The sequence below is a fragment of the Pinus tabuliformis genome, chromosome 3_1 (assembly GCF_031772625.1).
Source record: "Pinus tabuliformis cultivar Carrire ecotype Pingquan chromosome 3_1, CPIR1, whole genome shotgun sequence".
Taxonomy (NCBI): domain Eukaryota; kingdom Viridiplantae; phylum Streptophyta; class Pinopsida; order Pinales; family Pinaceae; genus Pinus; species Pinus tabuliformis.
This window is the reverse complement of record NC_142301.1, coordinates 254,570,835-254,590,988: the sequence shown is the minus strand read 5'-3', so window position 1 is coordinate 254,590,988 and position 20,154 is coordinate 254,570,835. Positions and strand designations below refer to the sequence as shown.

The window sequence follows — 20,154 nt, the reverse complement described above, 5'->3', positions numbered from 1 at the left end:
CATCTATGTATTCTTATTTTTATTTCAATAAATTATTTTTGGATTAAAACGGTTCATGATTTTCCCATATTTAGAATGCTCATCTCAGGTTATAAAAGAATTTTTTACCTTATTGACAGAATCATAATCGGAATACACATTTAAGAAAGTCGCTACTATATTTAAATTTTAAGTTAAGATCTCTCAAGATCCTCGAATTTTCTTCTCCAAAGTAACGAAAACAAGAAGACCAGCTACTTTGACGGTCAAACACGGAGATCCCAACATCTGTTTTTGTTTGTGAAACAGGGAGATCCCATCATTTCAGTATATATCACGATTCTGATTTTATTTACAGTCTAGGGCAGACGCTGGATCGCAATGGCGATCCAGCTCAATATTTACAGTAAACGTAATTAGAATCTCAGAAAAACACAAATCTCTCGCATGTCCGAATCGTTCGATTCGTACCAAGAGGGAAAATGAGTTACCGCATAGGGAACCTTTGGCTGCCTATGAACGTGCTGTTATTGTGTGTGAATGTTATTGCTCAACCAGGTATTTCTGAATATTTTAGAATTGAAGAAACAATATTTTATTGTTTCAGTTTTGTTTACCTTAAAATCGTCATTGAATGCTGTCATCGGAATGCAAATTGCTTATCTACGGTTTATTATTTTAATTAATTGAATTTTGGATGGCAGGATATGTGAGTCTTCATTGCGGAGGTAAAGGAAATCACACTGCCCGAAACAACGTAACATGGGTTAGTGATGCTAATTACATAGAAGTGGGTAGGGCAGTAGACATAGAAGTGGGTAGGGATTACTCTGAACAAACCTACGGTTCGTACGTGCATAGCCTACGGTATTTCCCAAAACCTCTCAGAAAGGCCTGCTATCAGTTTCCAGTGGTCCCCAATGTGCCTTACCTCTTAAGAACATGGTTCGCCATCGGTAATTACACTGGATTCAAACAACAGCCAGGCTTCGGACTTTCTTATGAGACATTGGGTATGTTGGCTTACAGAAACATACGACCCCCATATGACAGTCCATGGTATCATGAAAGGGTCATTGTTAGTTTGGGCACAGTGTTGTATCATTGCTTCATCAGAACATCAGCGAATGACGATCCCTTCGTCAATGCTATTGAGTTTAGGCCCCTCAAAGAAGGCATGTATAGAAAGGCAAAGCCAGGACGATCGTTGAAAAAAGATGAAAGAGTTGATTTTGCAGCAAAAGCGTTAGTTAGGTATACATTTCAAACTTTTTCATCTTCACCTTTTTCTGATTTTGATGTTGCAGTGCTCATGTTATGCAGTTGAATTGATTGAGCTGAATAGCTTTCTTTGTTGAACAGCAGGTATCCTGATGACAGCTTTGACCGCATCTGGACATCAGGTTTCTTTTTCGATGTTAATGGTGCATCTGGTGTACGGTCTGTAACTGCAAAAGATGACATTTCAACAAAAAATACCCAAAATCTTCCCCCAAGTCTTATAATGCAAACGGCATTTATCTTAAACAGCTCAGCGTTTCCGATCCGTGTTGCGACCCCGAGAGGGAGCAAATCAGTAGTGTATCTGTATTTGGCAGAGATCGAAAACCTAACTATGTCTCAATTGAGATCTTTTTCCGTGCTGTTAAATGGGGTGAAAATGTCCGATGTCATCACTTTGGAAAATCACTCTGCCCTGGAGCTAACATTCGATTTCAATGAAACAGATGAACTCTATCTTGCCGTAGAGACGGCCGGTAACTCCACCAATAGTCCTATAATCAACGCCTATGAGTCCTTCGAAATAGTTGATACCGATCAGGCAACGTCTGCACAGGATAGTAAGTTCCCTGACTAAAGTTGCCATACTGAAATCACTCATATATAATTCAATGTCTAACCAAGTAGTTATTAAAATGCAGTTCAACCTCTTGATGTGATCAAAACCAGGTTCGACATACAAGATTGGATTTCGGATCCTTGCTATATAGTCCCCTGGGAAGGAATTAGTTGTAATAACAGATCATCGGAGATAAGAATATCGGAATTGTAAGCTGAATTCTTTGGTTTGTACACTGTATATGACTTGTGATTTACAGCCCGATGTGATATTGTATGAGTTATTGATAATCTTCCTGTTGTCAGAAATTTGGCTGGAAGGAATTTTACAGGAACTGTACCTGCAGATATTGGACAGTTGACCGGATTAGTTAACCTGTAAGCACCAATGTATTCTTTTCAAGATAAAAATACTCCTAACGAAATACGAAAACGCTCATTGAGATTAAAAAGCTGACGAAAAGAACATCTTTATCTTTGAATATTATACTGCTACTGGCATTCATCCATTCGTCTTGAAATTATCAGGTCACTTGCAAATAATAAGCTGATCGGAGCTTTGCCAGATTTTTCCAATTTAACTATGTTGGAGAGACTGTAAGTGTTTTCTTCTCAGAATAACACTTAGTTGGTTCGTCTTTTAATCTTAGTCATATTAGTCATTTAAACTGGATCGATACTTCGTCCCTTTTTAATGTTAATTCCATCCGTGTGCAGATATGTAAACCACAACAATTTAACTGGTAGTGTTCCAGGCTGGCTGTCTCAACTAAAGAACCTTAAGGAGCTGTAAGTGTCGGCCTTACTTTTATAGCTAGAACTCCTCTTCAAAATCACACGAAAGTAATTAGCAATTTGGTTTACTACTAAGGTTAAAATGCTGTATAACTTCATTTTAAATATTGTGTAATTTTTTTGATAGTGATTTTCTGGAGTTTAGAGTAAACTTCAATTTAAATTTATTTTTAAATAAATAAACTAATTTAAGGTTACTATTAATATGAGATAGCGAGCTCAAATAACTGTTTATAAATATAGTAAAGTTTACTATATTTCAGACTTTGAAATCAACTTTTTGTTAGAAATTCCAGAATGATTCGATAAGCGTGGTGAGAGCTAGCAGAAAGAGCTTTTGAAAAAGGATGAAATCCGCCTCCAAAGACTCCAGCCTCCATTGCTTTCCCATCATTCAACCCTAGCTTAAAATGCGTGATTTCCTATCATTCAACGAGAGCTTAAAATGTTAAAAAAAAAATTGCATAGGAGAATAGTTTCGCTCAGAATTTAACTAAGTCTTATATTGCAGCAACGATATCGCAATTACACATAGATTTAAATAATACACAAGAAACAAAAAGTTGTGTTAAATTAACTTATGGAGGTTTAAGACCACATCACAACATAACATACTTTGTATTATATTTTAAAACATAGGAAAATATTCGCTTCTTAAATGAAGGTTGCAGCTCCAATTGAAAACACAAAAGACTTTCTGAGATTTACACATCACTAGGGTTGGGGAATAAATGTCTGAGTTTTACTGATTTTCACTTGCCCACCAATATTTCCTCCAGGGTTTTCTCCTCACTACCTCACAGAATTTCACCCTCTCTAACTTTTACATTCATATGTATCTCAACATACAAATTTGACATTAATACATGACAAAGAACATATTTAATGCATAGCATGGGCAATTTTACATAATAAATGGTTTTGCAGGTGTTGTGGAGTGTGGGCAACATTCGGGGAGTGAATACTTGCCCATACTTATTTACCAAACTTCATTAAGTTCCTTAACTTCTATGAAGTGTTGCGGAATGGTCAAGGCTGTACTTCTGCTATGCTCTGACTTCAGTGCTTTCGCCTACAAACAAAATCACAACCCTGTAGTGGTTGACTAGGCAAGCATGGTGTTTGTCATTGTTTTTAAGATGGTGGTTTGGATTATTATTTCCAACACTCTCCCTTAATCACAACTGCCACCATTGACAATTCCCAAACAATCTCTGAGATAAACAAAACTTTCACGTACCTATCGCTTTGTGAAAATATCAGCAAATTGTTCCTGTGACCTGCAATGCTGCAACACAATTTCATCACTGTTAATCAACTCTCTGATAAAATGATATTTAGCATCAATATGTTTGGTCCTCTTGTGAAAAATAAAATTCTTTGATAATGCAATTGCTGAGGTGTTATCACAAAAAATAGTTGTTGTTCCCCCTTAGTCGTGGCGAAGATCCATGAACATCCTTCTCATCCAAACTACCTGACACATTGTTGTTGTTGCAGAGACATATTCACCTTCTACTATTGACAATGAAACTATCAGTTGCTTCTTGGAAGCCCATGAAACGGCTCCAAAACCCAAATGAAAAACTTATCCCGACGTGTTCTTTCTGTCATCAACACTTCCTGCCCAGTCACTGTTAGTGTAACCAGCTAGCCTAAAATCACTTGTTGCGGTGTACAAAGCACCATACTATTTTGTCTCATTCACACATCTTAGAATCATTTTTTATGCTTGCCAATGTGTTTCCTTGGGTGTGTCCATGAACCTCGACACCAAACTCACTGTATACATTATATCCGGCCTTGTGCCGGTCAAATACATAAAGTTGCCTATCATACTTTTGTATAATGTCGGATTGACATTGTTGTTGCAATCTTCTTTTCTCAACTTCAACCCCATGATAGTTGGAGTTGGTGCAGACTTGTTGTTCTACATCTTAAACCTCTCCAAAATGTCTGCTCCATACTTTGCTTAAGAGATAAAAATTCCATTTTTTGTTTTCTTTACATCTATGCCCAAAAAATACCTAAACAACCGGAAGTCAGTCATTTCAAATTCACTCTTCATGACTTCTTTAAAATTAGCAACGAGGAAATCATCATTGTGTGTAAGAATCAAATCATCTACATACAAGATGAGAATAAGAATCTTAACATCACTCTCTTTGATGTACAGAGTAGGCTCACCGTCACATTTGTCAAAACCATTTTCCAACAAGTAAGAATCTATCTTGTTGTACTGTGCACATGGTGCTTGCTTTAGCCCATAAAGGGCTTTCCTCAAACGATACACTTTGTCTTCTTGGGCTTCTACTTCATAACCAAGTGGTTGAGCAACATACACTTCATCTTTTAGCACTCCATTTAAGAATCTTGATTTTACGTCCATTTGATACACTTTCCATTTATGTTGCACAACAATCGCCACAACTGTACGGACTGTCTCCATCCTCCTAACTGACGTCTTTGAATAATCTCTTCCATGCTATTGCTTGCATCCTTTGACCACTAGCCTTGCTTTGTGCCTTTCAATCTTATCGTGAGCATTGCTCTTAGTCTTATACACCCACTTCAATCCAATGACTTCTTTTCCTTTCAGAAGGTTCACTAACTCCCATGTGTCATTCTTTTCTATTGCTTCTATTTCTTCCTCCATTTCCACAACCCATTTTTATTCTTTGAATGCATCTTCAAAATGGATTGGGTCACCTACATGACAAAATAATGCAAATAAGGAATTCAAACCAGCGTTGCTATCAACCTCATCTTGCTCATAAATTTCATTTAAATTTCTAAATTTTTGTCTTCTTGTGCTTGCTGAAGATGGGCTTGCCATGTCACTTGGTGTTGCACTTTGCGGCGTGCTTGGAGAAGCACTTGCGTGACACTATCCTATTATTTGTTGATGGTGTTCCTTGTTTCCTACTTTGTTGCACTTGAATAGGAGTAGAAGGAGCCATTGTTCGCGTGTGGTATACATTCTTTCACATTGACTGTCTTCTCTAAACTTCCATCCCATGCTTCTTATTCTATGAACAGCACATCTCTGCTGATTATGACCTTCTTGGTTGATGGATTGTAGATCTTGTATGCCTTGGATTCATCACTATATCCAACAAATATGAATTTGTCCCTCTTGCTATCCAACTTCTTCCTCAACTCATCTGCGACATGTGTATATGCCACACATCCAAATACTCTCATGTGAGCGACACTATGCTTTCTTCCACTCCATTCCTCTTCAGGAACTATGTTCTGGATGCTTTTGGTTGGACACTTATTCAAGATATATGATGCACAAGCAACAGCTTTACCCCAATAATCATTTGGAAAATGCTTTGCCTTCAACACTTTCCATTTCCATAATGCCCCTATTCTTCCTTTCTGCCACACCATTTTGCTAAGGTGTATATCTTGTTGTAAATTGCTTGTGAATTCCATGCTCCTTGTAAAATCGAAGGAAGTCATTTGAGATGCATTCGCCACCTCCGTCAGTCCTGAGGACTTTGATGTAGTGTCCACTTTTCTTCTCAACAAGAGCCTTATATTGGCGAAAGCCGTCAAACACTTCACTTTTATGTTTTAGGAGATAGACCCATGTCTTCCTTGTGCAGTCATCTATGAAGGTCAATAAATAATTGTTGCCACGAATCGATGGTGTCTGCATTGGTCCACATAAATCTGAATGAACAATCTCCAAAGTTGCCTTTTCCCTTACTCACTTTCCTGCTGGAAATGTCTCTCTATGTTGTTTGCCTAAGATACTTCCTTCACATAGGTTGTCCAATTTTTCTATAAGCGGAAACCCCTTCACCATATCTTTTCCATGCAGCAAATTCAAACCTCAAAAGTTGAGATGACCAAATCTCAAATGCCGTAACCAATTTTCATCTTTGACCTCTTCTTGACACTTGTGTGGCATCTACATCTTTTCTTCCATCCTCTTGTGAGTTCATTGAGAGTTGTGTTTGTGCACCTTCTTTCTCCAAATCTAATCTTATTTTCAAGGGAAACATTCTATTGTTTGTCACCTAAACCTTTTCAATCAGTTGTCTACTTAGAGGCCTATCCAAAATTGTGCACTCATTATTTTTGAAAAATACATTGTAGCCCTTTTGCATGAGCTGTCCAATGCCTATGACGTTACATTTCAAACTAGGGACAAAGTAAACATCTGATATGTACTTCTTCTCCCCCTTCTTTGTTACGATATTAACTCTTCCTTTGCCCATGACATAGACTTCGCTATCAGTACCTAGTGTCACTTCATATTTCACACTTTCATCTAGATTGGAAAACATTTCCATGTTTCCTGGCATGTGATTGCTACACCCTGAATCTAGATACCATATACCACTTTGTTTTTCTTGTGCTACATCACAAACTAAAAACATGCTATCACGGCTCTGATTTTCTTATGTGAAATTTACACTTGGTTTGTTACTAATGTCATATTTCTTCTTTCTACATTCATTTGCATAATGACCATGCTTCTTACAGTAATGACATTGGACTTGAGATTTATGATACCTTTGACCTTGTGCTTGATTTTGGCTTGGGATTTGACTTGGATTTTGATTGCTGCCTCTTCCACTTGAGCTTGAAAGGCTGCTTCTTCCACCTCTGTGTGGGTTTCTTCCTCTTCCTCTAGCATATGATATTCCTCTACCTCGAACTTGACGAAATGAAACTTGTGTCTTAAAGGCATGCTCCAGTGAGAAGCTTGTTGCTCTATTCAATCTATGTTCATGAGATATTAGTTATGCATGAAGCTCATCCACTGAGAACTATGAGAGATCCTTTTTCTCTTCTATGGCCACAACAATGGCATCAAAAATTGCTGGCAAACTTCTCAAAACTTTCTCAACTATTCTCCTTTCCTCAAGTGTCTCACTATGAGACCTGATTTGAGTAACGAATCCAATTACATGTGTAAAAAACGAGTCTACATTCTCAGACTCTTTCATACAAAGTGTTTCAAAGTCTGTTCTCAACATTTGCAATTTTGCTATCTTGACTTTTGCCATGCCCTGGTAGGCTGTCTGGAGGGTGTCCCATGCTTTCTTAGACTTCATTGCTGCTGCAACCCTTGGGAAAATACTTTCATGAACTTCTTGAAAAATGTAGAAGAGGGATTTTGCATCCTTCTTCCTAATGTCACTAAAAAAATCCCTTTCTGCTTGAGACAAGGGATTTTATGCCACTGCATCTGCTGGTTCTTGAAAACCATTCTCCACGAAATCCCAAATGTCTTGAGAAGAAAGAAGGGCCTTCATTATAATAGCCCAATAATCATAATTTTTTCCATTAAACTGAGGTATCTGATGATTAGTCAAGATTGTGCTTGACGTTGCCATTTCTAAGTGAGAAATTCTTTTCTAACTGCTGGTAAAAATGCTAAAAAAATAATCTGCCCTCAAAGCAATTTTAACTACTAGTAAAAAGACTTGTTTTTACACTAACATAGTTTAACCTGTTCTCATACCATGTTAGAAAAAATTTCGCAGGGGTAGAAGAGAGGAGCCTGGCTCAGAATTTAGTTGCGGCAAGGTAAGTCTTATGTTACCACAAGGATATCACAACTACAAAAAGGATTAAATAATACACAAGAAATAATTCACGAAAAAATAGAGTAGAAATAAAAGGTTGCGGTAAATTTACTCATGAAGGTTTAAGACCACATCGCAACATAACATACTTTGTATTATATTTCAAAACAAGGAAAATACATTCACGTGATAAATGGAGGCTGCAACTCCAAGTGAAAACACAAATAACTTATTGCGATTTACGAATCACTCAGGTTGCGGAGTAAATGTCTAAAACTGGTGTTCACGCGCCCACCAATATTTCCTCCATGATTTTCTCCTCACTACCTCACAGACTTTCACCCTCTCTCACTCTCTAACTTTCCCAACCATGCAAATGACTTTTACATTCGTATTTACCTCCACATAAAAATTTGATGAAAATATTTAATACACAGCATGGGCGATTTTACATAATAAATGGTTTTATGAACTTGCAGTTGTTGTGGAGTGTCGACAATAGTCATGGAGTGAATACTTGCCCATACTTATTTACCAAACTTCATTAACTGCATTAACTTATTTGATGTGTTGCGGAATGGTCAACACTGTACTTCTGCTCTGACTTCAGTCTTTTTGCCTGCAAACAAAATCGCAATCTTGCAGTACTTGACTGACCAAGCAATATGGTGTTTGTCAATGTTTTTAGGGTGTTGGTTGGGATTATTATTTCCAACATAAAATGCGTCATTAAAATAGAACCAAAGGCACTTCAAGTCAATATTTTCATTCAGATCGAGGAGGAAATAACATATGGAAGATTCTTCTCAGGTCAAGGATGAAATAGAAAATGTGGAGAATTTTATAAGACAAATGAGGAAAAGTGTGTCTAAAGAACAAATTATAGAGAAATATAAAATCTAATTTCAGGGATTGTCATTATAAACACAAGGGAATAATAATAGTATACTCTCGGAATTTTATCGTAAGGGATTTCTATTATAAATATAAGGAAGTAATAAACCTTTAGATTGATACTAAACCCTCAAGAGATTATAAACCCAAGGGAATAATATGAAGCTAAGGGAAAATAAACCCAAAGAATTAATACCAGAAAGCCTAGAGTTTATATTAATCCCTTGTTTTTTTGGTCTTAATGCCTTCGGTACAGGGTTTATAAACCCTATCCCAAGGGATTAATACTAAAAACTAAAGGGAACATAAACACTAGTGTTTTTAGTATTAATCCCTTTGGTTCATATTATTGCCTTGGGTTTTATAATTCCTTGCGGTTTTAGTATCAACCCCTTAGGTTTATTATATATGAAATCCTTATGTTTATCAATCTAAAGTTTGATATTTGCAGAGTATTATATTATTTATAGAGTTTGTAATTAATATTTTTCTCTACGGTTAAATATTATTCCCTAAATTTTATAAATCCAAGGTGTATAAACCCTAACATACATATTATAAACCCTAGAATTAACATGGTTGATCATGGTCAACGATGGTCCAACGTCGCCTTGTGAAAACAATTGTCCAAAAATGAAAACCAACCATTGTCAGCCATTGTCAACCATGTTTATTTTAGGGTATGTAACGTATTTGTTAGGGTTTATAAACCTTGGGTTTATGATATTAACCCTAGGGTTTAATATCATTTTGTTGGGTTAATAATTCCTTGGGTTTCTAGTATTAATCTCTTGGGTTTATTGTCCCAAGGGTTAATATTATTTCCTTTTCTTTATAATCCCTATGGATTTTAGTATTAAACCCTAAAAATATGAACCCTTACATTAGTAAACCCAAGTGATTGATATTAAAAACCCTAGGGAATAATAAACCCTAGTGTCAATACTATAACCCTAAGGTATTATAAACCCAAGGGATTAATATTATTAAACCCATTGAACTAATATTATAAATGCAAGGTATATAAGCCCTTCGTTGACCATGATTGACCTATGAATAATATTATACCCAAGGGAATTATAAACCTATGAATAATATTATATCCTATGATTATGAACACTTAGATTAATATACCTAAGGGATTGATAATATAATAACTAGGGGATTAATACTAAAAACCCAATGGAATATAAACCCAAGGGTTTTTAGTAATAATACTTTTGGTTAATATTATTCCCTTGAGTTTATAATCCCTTGGGGTTTTAGTATAAACCCCTTTGGTTTATAGTAAAAACCTGAAATCAATAATAAACCCAAGCAAATAATACTAAACCCAAGCGAAGACTAACCCCAAGCAAATAATATGAAATCCAATGGATTTGTCTTATAAACGAAAAACATAAATATTTAAACCATTAAATAAACAAGTTTGAGCAAAGTTCACCACGATATTTTTTGGACAACATAACCCTTTTTACAATGCATAGGTCGGCTATGGTTGACTATGTTTGAGAACCTTTGGGACAAGCTTTGTCATAATAGAAAATGAAACAATGGTTGATGATGCTTGAATATGTTATTGAGATAATATTTATCATTATGCGACATTGAACTATGGTTAACCATCATTGAGAATTTGAAGTTGTACAAAGAGACAATCCTCCTCATAGTAACAAAAGTTGGGTTTGTAATCCTTTTGCATTTTAATACTGAAAACTAAGTAATTATAAACCCAAAAGAGTGTAATCGAAAGTGAAATATAAATCCAAGAGGTTGACATGGTAAAAACCCCTTCGATTTACATTATCAATCGATTAGGTTAGTAAATATGTAATAAAGATACTACTACTATAGCATTAAAAACCCAAGTAAATAAAAATAAACCCAAGGAGAAATATAAAATCCAATTTTAGACTAAGCTGATACAAAGATTTTCAAATTAACAGAGTTGTACTGATTGAAATACAAAGGTTGGATTTTAGGCCTAATTCTCAAGAACCATAGATGCAAAAATTTCAAAATTAAGAGTTTTATTGATTTAATAAAGTTTGGATTATATGTGAAACAAGGGTGGCTGCGATGCAGCGAGTCCCTGCACTAAGTTGAGCTTACATAATACGTGATGTGTCATAGCTATGCTAGCAAGCTCTTAGTTCAACCAATGAGCTTGATCGACTAAGCAGTTGATCCTGGTGATTCGCTTGATTAACCAGAACCAGTGCTTTGAGCATTATCCCTTGCTCTAGATTGATTATCTTACACTCTATCGAAGTGCTATCAAATATAACCAATAAAATAGATTGACATGAATGCACATATTTTATAAGATAAAGCCACATATTTTATAATGTAAGCTCTTAGTTCAACCAATGAGCTTGATCGACTAAGCAGTTGATCCGGGTGATTCGCTTGATTAACCAGAACCAGTGCTTTGAGCGTTATCCCTTGCTCTAGATTGATTATCTTACACTCTATCGAAGTGCTATCAAATATAACCAATAAAATAGATTGACATGAACGCACATATTTTATAAGATAAAGCCACATATTTTATAATGTAATATGGTATCTTTCCGTACTTCCAATCAATTCCACCACCTACTCCATATGACCATTATGATATGGACGTCTCTATTAGCTGACCAAAAAGAACACGGTAGCAAAATCAGAGATCTCCAGGTTTAGGTAGCAAAATCAGAAACTTGGGAACTTATTGTACGTTTCAGGTCTTGTTACAAAGTCACAGTTTCAACGATGGTTCTCGTTACCAACTTCTTTATTTCAATGCTTGCAACACTAAACCCATCTCGGTACTTGTAACTGTGATGAAAAATTCTACAAATGTCAAACGCAGGCTTCTTGTAAGAGATGGGAATAATGCTGTCGGGTCTAAGTAACTCCCAATTCAATTCCTTTGTTAACTCATTGACCATAGAATTGATGTGATTGACAGCATCTTCCTCTGTTGTTATTCCAGGATTGTCTTTCATATAACACGTTACGGACGAAGCTTCCTCTCCACGCGCCCTGTCTGCCTGCATTCACAATGCCATTGTCACTATCATATGTATCCCAATTCTAAATTGCAATAAAAAATGAATAAATCCACAACATATTCCATTTGATTTGATTTGCTATAAAAGGTTATGAGGAATACCTTGTAGCCTTGAGTGTCACCTTTGAGTCGAAGGATGGCACATATCAAGGTACCCCTCGAACGTCGGAAGATAACCAGTGGAAATCGACCTGGCTTCTACCATAGACGAATCAAAATAATCCTCCCACTGCACAGGCACATGAACAAGCGAAACAAAATTAACTGATCATACTAGGTGAAATATTTCCCCAAGTTAAGGTTCTCACAAAGAAATATTTGTATTATGTGTATGCTTTACTATAATTGTTCATACAGATTGTCGAACATAGCTGACTGTGTCTCGGCCTTGAATCTTCTGTGCCTCTCGTGCCATTTCGTTTATGTTGTCGTAAACCGCCATGTACACTCCTCTCATATAATCTGGAAGACACTTTATTGAAGACGGGTCCCATCTGATCATTATATACACAATTTATGCAATGGTAATATTCGTTGACTCGATTAGTAGAATACATATTCTTAATTCGAAAGGAAAGTTACTTATTTAAAATCGAGAAGGATTAGTATACTTTTTCTTAATTTGAAGGTAAAGTTATTAAAAATACATAAGAATTATATGTATGAAATAGGCCTCCCCAGATATCACCTCTTAAATGCTGCGGTTAAGAGTTCGAGCTCCTCCATTGTTCCGAAGGTGTCGTAGATATCGTTGAGAACCGTGATCATATGACATATTTTGGCAAATTCGAGTCGGAAGTCGTGTAGAACCTGTTCTGGAGATAATCCACGGACCCGCCATTCCGAAGACCCTCCCTGCATGTGTTACACCTATTTTGCATAATCTTGGATAGTTCGACTAATGGAACAAAAAGACCGTGGCCACCATTTTGAAGACCCGCCAGTGTGCATGCATTACAGCATAATCTTGGATAGTTCACAGGCTCTTTCTTCCGGCAATGTCGAGATTAGCATAGATTAGCATGAAAGGAGATCTGTTCCTTTTGATCATGGTTTGATAGGCTCTCAAAGAACACGCGAGGAATGGCCCTGGTCAATGTGATATCTGAAGGATGACACTCCACCGTGTGTCTGCATCTGAATATTGTACAAAGGTAGCTTGGAAACCTGCTTGCTTGCTGAGATTCCCAGCCTGCACTGACTGAAAGGTAGGACGGAGCAAGGCATCAATGAGAAAGCAAAGCAGACCTTTCAGGACCTGCCAAGAGAAGATACATGGCTGGGAGGCTCACGAAAATAGATTGATATAGCAGTTTAGGTCGCTCATCTCCCCTCACCGGGAGGACCCCAAAAACCAAGACCGGTTCTGCGCCAGTAAAATTGGGACCAAGTGGAGTTGAACGCCTACCCAGAGAGATGAACACCATGAAGATCAAGGATGACAAGGTGATCACATGGTTTAGGTTATTTGAAACAGAACTGTTATAGTGTTTCAAATCAATTTTTACTAATGGGTAAGTTCCTCAGGAGATGGAAGAAAAAGCAACTGTCGTAGCTGGAAATGTCACAGAGGCGTGGCATATTATTGCAACCACCATTGGAGGCAGAAATGGCGAACCTAAACAAGTAAGTCATGTTGAACATTAGGCATTTTTTTAGGTGGGTTAATATACATGTTACAGTAACTTTGTACAAGAAAGTAAGAAGAAGCCCTCAATAAAGCATGAATATTTGAATAGTTTACATGGTTGGTAAAATTTGCCCTCAGTACGTAGTTATAAACTTATATGTAAAGTGTTTTAAAACTTAAAAACAAGTAGGTAGTTGATACTCAAGGTGATTAAAAACTTTGAAAAATGGGTATTTTCACAGTATAGATAGAGTAGGTGAAGTTAGCCTTGGGGTAGCTACGCTGCGGAAATTTGTTGTACAATTTTCGCTGTAACTTAGTCCTATAGTTTCTACAGAATCTTCCGAGGATGTAAATAAATATATTCTATTCTCTTGTATCCTATATAAAATCTCAAAAAAAAATCTTGATCTATTTGAATCCATGTTGTTTTTTCCCAACATACCAACAGCTATATGGCAGAGAAGTCAATCAGACTTGTGAAACCAACTATAAAGAAAGCAGTCTCAGGGATTTTCCTTCACTGCAACAAAAATAACATACAGGAATGGGATAACATACAGGAATGGGAAAACCTGTTGTAAGGTAGTCGAACGTGATGGGCTCCTCCAGAAATGGTCGTTGATTGAACCAGGCGACAGATGCGAGGTCGTTCCGCTACCCCGCCAAGGAAGGTCGAGCAGAATTTCCTGTCGTCCTACAACCAGAAGCTCTCTGGGAAGTAAATGCAAGAAACATGGGAAGCAGATGCAAGATGGTCGTTGATTGAACCAGGCGACAGATGCGAACCAGGCGACAGATGCGAGGTCGTTCCGCTACCCCACCAAGGAAGGTCGAGCAGAATTTCCTGTCGTCCTACAACCAGAAGCTCTCTGGGAAGTAAATGCAAGAAACATGGGAAGCAGATGCAAGGTGTTGATATTGGAGACCCCCCTCCTGACACCTGCCGGCAGCCACGGACACCTGCAGCTTAACACCAAAGCTTAGGAAACCTTAACATACCCATACCCCTGCAGATAATACGAATTAATGGGAATTAATGTTAACATTAAACCCAGATCGTTGACAGTTAGGGAGAATGCAGTGTGCATAAAAGTAATTTAAGGTATGATCGGGCCTCTTCCGCCTTAGGAAGAGGCCAAATAAGATGGCGAAGCGGATGTTGCAAATGGAAATTAGCTTATGTAAGCACATCGACTGAAAGGCGATTTGGAAACCTTATGTTAAACAGCTAAAACACCGCAAATAACACCGTTAATGCTAACTCCACCCTGATCGATTACTATAGTCCCTGCTGAATGCCAGATGGCAGGGACTAATAAGAGCAAACGGGTTTCTCACATTGACGAAAAATTCAAGGATGCAATTCTAAAACTAGTTTTCAAGAATCATAAATATAAAGATTTTCAAATTGAGGAAAAATTCAAAGATGGAATTTTAAACCTAGTTTTCAAGAACCATAAATACAAAGATTTTCGAATTGACGAAAAATTCAAGGATGCAATTCTAAAACTAGTTTTCAAGAATCATAAATATAAAGATTTTCAAATTGAGGAAAAATTCAAAGATGGAATTTTAAACCTAGTTTTCAAGAACCATAAATACAAAGATTTTCGAATTAACAAAATATATTGATTTAATAAAGGTTTTACCTACATTTTCAGGCAACTTAATAAAGTTGTATTGGTTTGATAAAGTTTTTATCCCTCAAGTGATGGCTGGGAGGGACATTCAACACTAGATTATTTTAGAAAATAGTTTGTATTTTTTAAGAAAATGATTATATTTAAAGAAGGCGATTATGAAGCTACACCAAGATCTGAAAACTTAATGAAACTCAAAGATTAGGGGACAGACCTTATCACTGAATATTCGTCCTAATGAAACTCAAAGATTAGGGGACACACCTTACCACTTAATATTCGTTAAGAATAATTCTATATCAGCGTCCCAATAGTATAAAAATATTTAATAAACATGAAACTCATTAGGAATGTAAAATATCACCTTTGTATCCAAATTATCACCTTCCTATTTTTAATTCTTATGTATCCAAATTATAGCCTTGCTATTTTTAGGTATCTAAATGATGGGAAGTTCCAACTTTAAACATATAGCAATTGTTGAAACATCAAAATTTATTTTTTCTCATTCCCAACTATAAGAAACATGGTTATAAGATATTTTTTAATGTTATTAATATAAAATTTATTTAATTAAAAAATTTATATATATTAATATTATAAATTAATAAATATATTATTATTGTAATTGTAAAAATATCAAAAATACCAAAATTTGTTTTTTCTCATTCCCAACTATAAGGAAACATGGTTGTAATATATTTTTAATGATATTAATAATAAAACTCATTTAATTCAAAAATTATATATTAATATTATAAATATATAAATATATTATTATTGTAATTATAAAAATAGTAACGTTTACATTTAACGTAGTGTGTGCTTTTTCAATATTATATTTGCTCTCGGCATATAGGTTTTTTGCTTTTTTGTTTCTCCAATATTATATTAGCTCTGCACATTCAAGCGTTCGTGTGTTGAAATTAACAGGTCACTTGATAATAACAATTTTGTCGGATGGTTGCCAAACTTCTCCAATTTAACCGCGTTGGGGAAATTGTAAGAAAGCTAACCTCTCTTTCGTCGAATTTTTTTTAAATAGTCAATATGCCGGGCGCACTCTCACCCGAAAAACAGAAGATCGCCATTTTACATCCAAAAAAATCGGTTATCTAGTTAGCTTGTTGTGCAGACATCTAAGCAACAACAACTTGAGTGGTCCTGTTCCCGAGTGGCTAAGTCAACTCCAGAACCTTAAAGAACTGTACGTCTATCTCTCATAAGTTTTTTTTCCATATGTTGATCTAAATAAAAAATAAAAAAATTACAAATATATTAGAGCATCCCCTTTTATCATTATGTACAACAGGTTTATAGAGAATAATAATTTCAGCGCTGTAATTCCTCCCCAGCTTCTTAACAAGACTTCATTGGATCTCAGGTATTTAACCTAACAAATTTGATTTAATTGATTAACCAAAAATTCCCATTCTCATATGTTGATGTTGAGACTTTGACTATATATTCATTCAAAATCTCCTTCATTTCGTTTACTCCAGATACTCTGGAAACCGCTACCTCTGTGTTCGTACGCGTAATGGGAATTGCGTCCTAGATAATTCAAGAAAAAGCAAACTGAATGTTGTCCTCGGATTAGCCATAGGCGGAGTTTTAATAATTTGTTTAGCATTGACGGCAGGTGGATTCTGGAAGAAGTTCAGGACAAAAGAACACAAAGGTCTACAGATAACCTTAACCAGAATATTTCAATATGCAACATAGTGAGCAACCTCTGTAACAAACTACAAAAAATATGCTTTGTGGTTGCAGAATACGCGATAATTACGGTTCCCAATCCATCAATGTGTCGGGCCTTTACTCCACGAGAGATTACAGCAGCGACAGGGAACTTTAGTCGGAAGATTGGACAAGGGGGGTTTGGATCGGTTTTCTTTGGTAAATTACCCCAAGGAAAAGAGATAGCAGTGAAAGTTCTCTCACTATTCTCCAGACAAGGAATTAACGAGTTCCAGAATGAGGTAATTCTGGGATCCTTGAAGATTTGCATGTCTTGGTTTTGGCCGTACTCATATAGAAGAACAACAAATATGTATGTAGAATAACCCATTTCACTTGATTAGCAGATTGAATATATTCTTTTACAGAATCCATCATAAGACATTTCACTTGATGAGCAGGTTGATCTTCTCTCCAGAATCAATCATAAGAACTTGGTGTCTTTACTGGGATACTGTAATGAGTCAAGCGAGCTGATGCTAATCTACGATCATATGTCTGGAGGGTCCCTAAGAGACCGCCTTTATGGTAAATATTTCGCTTATTAATTTTGTTTCATTCAGCTATAGAAAAAATATATAGAGGACAAAGAACATATTTTAATTTGCATTTACTTTCTAGGTTCTGGCGCTGAACTTGCAGTACTACCTTGGAAAACGAGGCTTAAAATAGTCTTAGATGCAGCAAAGGGTAACGCTTTTCTCTAAAGTGCTTTCATCGGCCGTATCCTTTTGTGATCTAAAACTTCGTTCATTTTCATGAACTATGCACTATTGATCATCTTTCTCATGTTATTCACATGCTATCTTCTATGAAGGATTGGAGTACCTGCACGTAGGTTCCACCCCAAGGATAATTCACAGGGATATTAAGAGCTCCAACATCCTTTTAGACATCTATATGAACGGAAAACTAGCCGACTTTGGTCTCTCAAAGATGACAGCTGAAGAAGGCGGGGATTCTTCACATGTTACCACTATGGTGAAAGGAACGCCGGGATACATGGATCCAGAGTATGATATACCACAGAGTAACTTGTACTTTGTTTGCTATAATAATCATAATAATCTTTGATGCTGAATGATATGTGACGTTTCTGCAGGTATTTTCGCACTCAAATGTTGACTGAGAAGAGTGACGTATATAGTTTTGGGGTGGTGTTGCTAGAAGTCATCTGTGGCAGACCACCAATATGTACAAATCTACCTGAAGATGAACTTAACATCATTCAATGGGTAAGGAATTTGATTATCATTCTAAATAGGTCAAACCAACCTCTTAATTCATAGTTCATTCAATTACATGTTCCTATAGTTTATGATATTCAATTACATTTTACTAATGTTGTAATTTATGACAATCCAATGAAATTTATGTAATATATTTGGACGTATTTATAGGTGACATCGTATGTGTCTGGAGTTACGGATGGAAATCCCAGCAAATCAGTTACTGCGGAAATTGAAGAAATCATAGACAAGAGCATGGGAGAAAACTACGAGATTAATGCGATAGTTGATTGTGCCAAACTAGCTCTTAGATGTGTCGATGCTAAGCCAACTTCTCGGCCTACTGCCAGTGAAGTAGTGGCTGCATTAAAAGAGATTATTGGACATGACAGTAATAAGAATGCTGTGCCAGTTTCAGGAGAGATTTTTATCGGACCTGGAGATTGGGAGGTCAACCCCATTCGTCTACACGATGAGCCCAGTAAACCAAATGATATGTTGTGGCATGACAACAGCTGGAACCTCAGTCAAGTAGGAAGATGAGTGGAAACGTAGAATACCCATCGCATGGTGTAGATTTAAAGAAAGGCACGTCAATGAGAATGCTTCCCTATTATTCATTATCATAGTAGCTTTGAATTGAAATACGTATTTGGGGATACCTATATGATTGATAACAACAATATTCTTCTTTAATAAAGTTGCTGTGGTCAATTCGATGGCCTTTAACAAATAATCTTGCACTTCGGAGTTTTCGGTTAATGAAATTGGAAAAACCACTCACGACAAGGAGAACGTGAAATCCAAATCCGATATATTCTGGATACGTTCTTCATCCGATTCATACCAACAGATTCCTATAATCGTGCATTTTTAGTAGACCTCCGCAATCATTTTATTGTCAGGCATTACTAAGCTTTTTTTTAACAATGTTGTGTTTTTCAATTCGAGGTCCTTCAGCCAATAACGTGCACTCTACAGTTTAATTTTCATTTTCATGTTGAATGAAATTGTACAAACCAAAAAATATAAGTTGTATGTTTGTTTTTCTGTTAAATGAAATGGAGCTAACCAGTAACTGCCAATTTTTTAGTTTATATTTATGTATATATATAAGAGTTTAATTTGTTTAAGTTTAATTATGGTTAAAATTGGACAATGCATGCAGAATGTTGAAACTTTATCAATTTTGAAGAATTAAAACTATCTAAATATATAAACACTATCTATACCATCTAAATATATATCTCAAAATTTGGAATCAATAAAATTTATAAATTTTCTACGGAATCCATCTAAATATATATCAAAATTTGGAATCAATAAAATTTATAAATTTTCTACGGAATCCAATATTAGAAAAAACTTATTCATCATTTATACAAGCCACCCAAGATGAAGATGACCATTTCTTTTACACGTCGATCAACCAAACAAAACTCCGAACTTACTTCATGAAGGGGCTAGCCACATAATAGGCCATAGGAGATGATAAGGCCCACAGAAAGTAATTTCATTGGTCATTGACTCATTCTCGGTATAGATTTTTCCGATCTATGTCTTGTCTCTCCACGCCGGGGGATTCCGACTTTCCTTGTGGATATAGGTATCCTCTGCTAATGTTGGGAATTTCTAATAATTCCAAAACAAAAAAAAAAAAATTGAATATAGAATAATGTTTTGTTTCTCAACACAGATAAACTGAAATTGTTCTTGCTGAAGACAGAGTTTCAGCAACATATAAAAAAAACTTGTATATGATTAACAAAAAAACAACTGTTACAAAAAGGGTCTTCCTCTA

At 36.0% G+C, this 20,154-nt stretch overlaps 1 protein-coding gene across 1 annotated transcript; it reads left to right on the top strand.

Moving 5' to 3' along the window:
- The first annotated feature begins 461 nt into the window (after positions 1 to 461).
- On the top strand, positions 462 to 18,896 carry LOC149186759 (putative LRR receptor-like serine/threonine-protein kinase At1g67720). Its single transcript, XM_089409440.1, has 15 exons — positions 462 to 537; positions 684 to 1,224; positions 1,345 to 1,820; positions 1,902 to 2,028; positions 2,125 to 2,196; positions 2,347 to 2,415; positions 2,536 to 2,607; positions 16,697 to 16,768; positions 16,887 to 17,026; positions 17,158 to 17,366; positions 17,526 to 17,652; positions 17,746 to 17,814; positions 17,942 to 18,137; positions 18,227 to 18,359; positions 18,525 to 18,896. The coding sequence occupies exons 1-15, from the start codon at positions 462 to 464 to the stop codon at positions 18,894 to 18,896; spliced, it is 2,751 nt and encodes a 916-aa protein (XP_089265566.1).
- The last annotated feature ends 1,258 nt before the right edge of the window (positions 18,897 to 20,154 follow it).